This window comes from Primulina tabacum, chromosome 2 (genome assembly GCF_025594145.1).
Source record: "Primulina tabacum isolate GXHZ01 chromosome 2, ASM2559414v2, whole genome shotgun sequence".
In the NCBI taxonomy this organism is placed as follows: domain Eukaryota; kingdom Viridiplantae; phylum Streptophyta; class Magnoliopsida; order Lamiales; family Gesneriaceae; genus Primulina; species Primulina tabacum.
The window spans coordinates 44,244,570-44,250,813 of NC_134551.1; the positions used below are offsets into that span (position 1 = coordinate 44,244,570).

Here is a 6,244-nt window from a genome sequence, read left to right on the forward strand (position 1 = left end):
AATTTACATGTCATCCAAATGCATTGGGAATGGTGAGTAGAAAGAGAAGATGACCAATAGAAATATGTATTTATATCATTTTATATTAATCAAAAAGGTAAAAAAGTAAAAATGCATGAAACATGTATTAAAAACTAAATTGATCTTTTGTCAGGTATTAAAATACAAAAAAAAACTCCTGAGTACTAAATCTTAAATAAATCATAGACAGATGTATTTTTCTCCAAATTGGCCATTGACGATTCAACGCTCAAAATCAAATAAATGGAATTTTTTAAAAACTTGACTAGTACAGTAGTACTTGTTTTGTTAAAAGATCTGCTGGAAAAATGGGAGGTTGATAAAATAGAAAAAAATATGAAAGTCGGTGAAGAAGGAAAAAAGAATTCTTACAATTTATGGGTAGATATTAACAACTAATTTTGTCCTCGAGGAATTCAGAAAAATAAAGAGAATTCCCTAGGCATGCGAGCGAGAATCAGGAGAGATTAACGTGCAGACTGGCCGTTCTGATGGAGTTACAGACGGGGCAAGCTTGAAGAGATGACCCACATAAACTGCACAGGCACAGATGCCTGCATGGCAAAAGTAGTACGCACGACTCCTCTTTCCCACAACTCCTGCACATCCTATAGCTTCTTTGGTGTTTGTCCCCGCCCGCCTCCTTCAAGTTGCTGCCGCAGCACGATTGAGCATCGTCCGCTGTGTGGTGTTGTTCGTCTTCGACTTGGGCCAGGACTTGTTGAAGATCGGATCTTAGAGCGTTCGCCGTGGCTTCGTTGCTTTGTGCCAAATCCCTCCAGATTTGGTTTTCCATCGATAGCGATTTCACTCTCTCCTCCAGTGCCCAGTTTAGCTCTACAATCTTTTTCAGTTCGTCTTCTTTTGCTCTCAGTTTGCTCGTCATGTTTTCTTTCACTGCTTCCGCGATTCGTCGGGAAAATCTTCTGTGACTTTCTTCCATTTCCATCCACACTTTCTCCGCCTAAATTTTATTTTTCGAGAGGTGATTTGAAATAAAGATGAAGAAATTAAACCAAGAGATAATATATATATATATATATATATATATATATACACCGTAACATACATGTTGGGAGATGAATCGATCCATTTCCATTCTTTTCTGGTGGATCTGAAGCGTGATATCTTCACCTAGAAAATTGAAAGAAGTGCAACGATTATTCGCATTCTCGTTCTGCGCTACGTTTGGAAACGACGAAAGTATTGGATTGATATTTGATTCTCTCGAACGCTTCCTCGAAACGCCGAGACAGTTGTATGATTTCATTGCCTCGGATTTGGCCGGAAAAGTATCCGCTAACGTCGAGCAGTACATAGGTAAAGCAGAATCCGTCGCCGTTGTGATTCCAGCTAACGGAGCCACAACTCCATACGTCATCTGAGCTCCAAACGCGCTTCCATTTCTTTCCTCGCTGTTCACCATCAACCCTCTGCAAAAAAAAAAAACTCAAATTTCTTCTCTGCTAGACCATCAAGAAAACGAAAACAAAACCCTTGAAGAATAACAGAACATACTGATTGCCAAGAACCGGTGGACGAAACAGATTGAGATGCCGAGCTTCAACTGCCATTAAAAAATCTTGGTTTTCTTTGAGGGAAGTGAAGGAGAGGCTATCTATATCGTAACTTGCATGTAAATCTATATCTTTCAGTTCGCGACAGATGGAATTGAGAGGTGGAGAGAAGGTGAGGGAAAATGAAATAGAATACGAAGTGGAAATGATGGCTTCAATTTTATCATGTTTGTTATATATCTGTCGTTTGATATTTTCATTTTAGATCAGATATTAACGCTTTATTTGTTTGATCCACAACTTATTTAAAAATAGTTATATATATTGCATAAATTTGTGTGAGACGATGTCACGGGTCGTATTTGTAAGACGGGTCTTTTATTTGGGTCATCCATGAAAAATATTATTTTTTATGCTAAGGGTATTATTTTTTATTGTGAATATCAATAGGGTTGACCCGTCTCACAGATAAAGATCCGTGAGACCGTCTCACAAGAGACCTACTATATATATATCATGAAATTCGTCTTTTCCTGATTTCAAAATTTTAATACGCTGATTTTTGGGGTAAAAAAAACAATAAAAGAAATAATCTTGTAAACGATGTTGGGCCTGTTAGAATGAGAAGTAGAAATGATCCTGAATTAAAAAATTTTGCAACAAAATTTGTGTGAGACAATTTTATGGGTCATATTTTGTGAAACGGATCTCTTATTTGGATCATCCATGAAAAAGTATTACTTTTTATGCTAAGAGTAATACTTTTTTTATTGTGAATATAGGTAGAATTGACCAATCTCACAGATAAAAATTCACGAAAGTGTCTCACATCTGATCAAAAATTTTAACTTGCTAATTTTAATTTGCTGCAATTAAGGGCACGCTTAGGACAGTCCCACATAATTAGTTTACAATAGGGTTCCATTATTTTTACTTATTTTTCTAATTCATTTACTGTTCAGTAAATAATAAGACCATATTTTATGGTTTTTAAAAAATAATCAAATTATCATTTGGGGATGGAGCGAGAAAAATGATCCATTATATCCTCAATAAGTGATGTTGATGAAAAACATGGAGATGTTGGGAGGTTTGATCTTGTTTTGAAAGTTCGGATTAGAACTTCGAATCTGGAAACACAAACAAGAACGTTAGAATGGGTCGGACAGTTGTTCGACGTAGCTCCTCTGACGCTCAAGTTAGCTAATAGAAAAATAGAGAGAGTACTATGTGTGTTCTGAATGAGAGAATTTATGGATCAATATACAATAACCAGAACATGGTATTTATAGGAGAAGAGTCACTATTCGAGAGTACAGTTCTCCGATGACTAAAACTTTGATATTTGTAGGATTCTAAATATGTCGGTATTCTTCTCCTGTTTCACTCTAGATCCTCAAAATCTTAGATCAAGTTAAGTTAAATCTCCCTAAGCCTTATTTTTGTGGATGACCTGCTGATACATCTGACTAGGAGCTCTCGTGAGGCATGAGCTCGTGTGTTGTGTAGTGAGCCTGTCCACGTTCTTAATAGGAGGTCGGCCAAGACTTTGTTAATCGCTGCGATGACATATGCTAAGAGGTCATATTAGACCTTTCTGGGAGGTCGGCAACCTTGCTAATCGATGAGATTATCGAAGTATAGGAGGTCGGTTCGGCTGAGCTTCCGGATGATCTCCTTACGGCTCTGAGTAAACGAAGCCCACAGTAAGTCCCTCGATGATATGCTGGATTCGGGTGAATGAAGTAACCTCTTAATGAACCATATCTATTAAGGTGACCTCTCGGGGTTACCTGGATATTGGGTATGCATTCTCTCGGGCTGTCGAGAGTGGTCCGAGCGTATTTCCTGGAATATCAATGGGTATCGACAATAAATTTTATTCGGTTCAGCATCACACCTCAAATGGTGTAGATAGCAGTTTTTTTCAATTTCTTCAAGAAGAAATGTCCATTTCAATCTTGATTACTATTGTGCATTTGTACCGCTTGCACTGCACAGCAGGGGAATAAACCGTCGTGGTCCATCAGAATAAATAAATATCCTTAGATCCAATGTATCTGATTGTCGCTACTCACACACATTTCTAATTCGTATTAGAAGCATCTTTATTTAGGATTCGGAGTGAGCAGATTTATATCCGTTGGAAGCATCGAATCGATTTATACATACAATAAAAAATAACATTTTTTATAGATCATATCATGTTGGAGATCCATATCAATAAAAATTAATCCGTGAGACGGTATCATACGATACGATGTGTAGAATTATTTGTAAAAATATTTTTTCCAAAATCTGAAACACAATAAAATGTGCTACTTACCTTAGCTTTTCAAAAAAGAGAGAGAACTTACAATCCAATTCCAATTGCGGATATTCCTAGGCTAGAAAAAATCGATCGCTAACGTCAAAGTAAAGGCGAGTACCTATTATTATAATTATATAAAAATAAAAATTTAGGAATGCCTCGACGTGAAATTTAATAAATGAAATCAATGTCTGAAAAACTTTATATTATGTTACTCAATTGTATAAAATATACAACACTACACACACACACACACATATATATATGTATACATATACATATACATATATATATGTTTGTAGTATGTAAATAGTGATTTCCCTACAACACTAAATCTACGTAAGATCAGTTCATAGTTGATATCATCTACCAACTCTATTTTTTTTTTAAAATGAATGATTCATTAAAATAAGTAAAAGTTAGTACAGGTACAAATACACTGGGCATCGCCAGGGACAAATCAATCTAGCATAATCAGTCTCTAATCATATGAACCATAACCCAGAGTCCAAATTTAAATTACATCAACCTTTACTTTTTGTTTCACCACCGCTCAATTGAGACCATAAAAGTAAAATAAAGTAAAAAAGGGATAAATAAAAAGTTGGCGGTGGGGGTGAAAAAATCGGTTTTTTTAAAAAATTCAAGAACTAATTTCCGTATTGCAAAACGCAACCAGCAAATGCGGATGCTGCAAAAATATTTTGTAGCGTTCGTTTATCGTTGATTTATGTGTTCAATTTTCTTCTTAGTTTATTTGTCTTTTCAGCAATTTACTACATTCAATTATGTGATCAATAATTGGATTACTATATGTATTTGAGACATGTCATTCACGAGATGAGATGTCGAATAACACTATAGAAAAATATATGATTGATGTTTATAGATTTTGGAAGGTCATAATTACATCGAATCCATTAAAAGAATCAGCAGTGCTATTGAAATTATTAAAAATATTTTATTTTTAATAGAGATATTAAAATCGATATTAGATAATTAATTCCTATCTGTCACTTGGGAAAGAGAGTAGGAAGACTTGAGAACTCTTTGTTTGTAAACGAGTTGAATTTATAAATATAAATATCAATGATAATTTAGTGTAGTGGAAGCCAAATGAAATGACACCTCTAGATTCCTATTCTCATTGATTAATTTTAGTTTATAGTTAATTATTAAAACTCAATTAAATTTTGTAAATAAATTTTGATTATTCTAATTACGAAAATTAATATATTATTAAATTATACTCTCTCTAAGAAATATATATATGCTTAACGGAGTACTAAATTGACATCTTACACTTGCGGTTAACAAAATTATGCAACAATAAGCTTGACGGTGATTGAGGATAACACATCAAACATATTCAAGCGATTAAAGGAGTTGATATGATCGGTTAGAGAGATAATCGTTGAGCTACAATAGCTCGGTTCTTGAAATATTGAACACCGATGAATTAAATCGAGTTTTGTTATTTTGTTTCTAATGAATTTGCCTAAATGCGCAGAAACTAGAACTGATCAGGATTCGAATTGATCAGTTATCGAGCCAAAACTGAAGCTATCGAGACACAAACTGAAAGTGCCAACTGATTGCCTAAACTGAACCAGTTCAACTGAAATATCAAAAGACCAGTTCAACTGATTGTCCAGCTGATAGTCAATTCAACAGAAGACCTTCAGAAGCCCGACCAACTGATGAAGAGCTCAACTGATGAAGAGTCCAGCTGACCAGTTCAAGTGAAGCAGCGAAATCAGTTCCAGCTGATGAGCCAATTGATTTCACCGAACCAATTCAAGATCAGTTCAACTGACCAGTTCAAAACATCAGTTAGGAATCAATCAGTTTGCAGAATACGACAAGCTTATTCAATGGAATCTAGCATCCGTACTGAGAAAAAGCTTTTGTCTAGTCAAAGCACAATAATAGACGTTGCAGCGGTGCTTAAAACCAAAACATTCCAGAATAGCCGTCGGAAAGCACAAGACAAATATCGAGGAACAGATTCAAACTGCAACGTTCATTTTTATGAGTCTTGGTGTATGGTCTCATTGCATCTATAAATACGAGACCAAGATCATCAATACACAAGTGTAGTATGGAAAATACACAAGTTTGAAAAACACACAAGTGTGTAAAGATAGAAGAGTAAAAGGGCATTCCAACTGCTTAGTATAGAAGCAAAATTCTCAGTGTGTGAGAACACCTTCATGTTGTATTCATAGTTTAGTTCTCACACACGCACACACACAATCACTCACATATACAGAGATTTAGCTTATTGACTAGCTGATTGAGTCTTGCACAAAGACGTAAAACTTGTGTATGTAGTCTTTGACATATAGACGTTAAACAAGTGTTGGCTGGAAGGTGTTGCCTTCAGTTTAGGCTA

At 35.2% G+C, this 6,244-nt stretch overlaps 1 protein-coding gene across 1 annotated transcript; it reads right to left on the minus strand.

Annotated features, from left to right (window-relative positions):
- Positions 1-228: 228 nt before the first annotated feature.
- On the minus strand, positions 229-1,757 carry LOC142537933 (putative BOI-related E3 ubiquitin-protein ligase 3). Its single transcript, XM_075643392.1, has 3 exons — positions 1,540-1,757; positions 1,091-1,454; positions 229-985 (listed from the first exon to the last, which is right to left on the minus strand). The coding sequence occupies exons 1-3, from the start codon at positions 1,593-1,595 to the stop codon at positions 479-481; spliced, it is 927 nt and encodes a 308-aa protein (XP_075499507.1). The 5' UTR covers positions 1,596-1,757; the 3' UTR covers positions 229-478.
- Between the last annotated feature and the right edge of the window lie 4,487 nt (positions 1,758-6,244).

Coding starts and splice junctions, on each gene's coding strand:
- LOC142537933 (XM_075643392.1), bottom strand. CDS start 1,595: ATGGCAGTTGAAGCTCGGCATCTCAATCTGTTTCGTCCACCGGTTCTT. Junction 1,455..1,539: donor CCACCGGTTCTTGGCAATCA/GTATGTTCTGTT, acceptor TTTTTTTTGCAG/AGGGTTGATGGTGAACAGCG. Junction 986..1,090: donor ATCGATTCATCTCCCAACAT/GTATGTTACGGT, acceptor AATAAAATTTAG/GCGGAGAAAGTGTGGATGGA.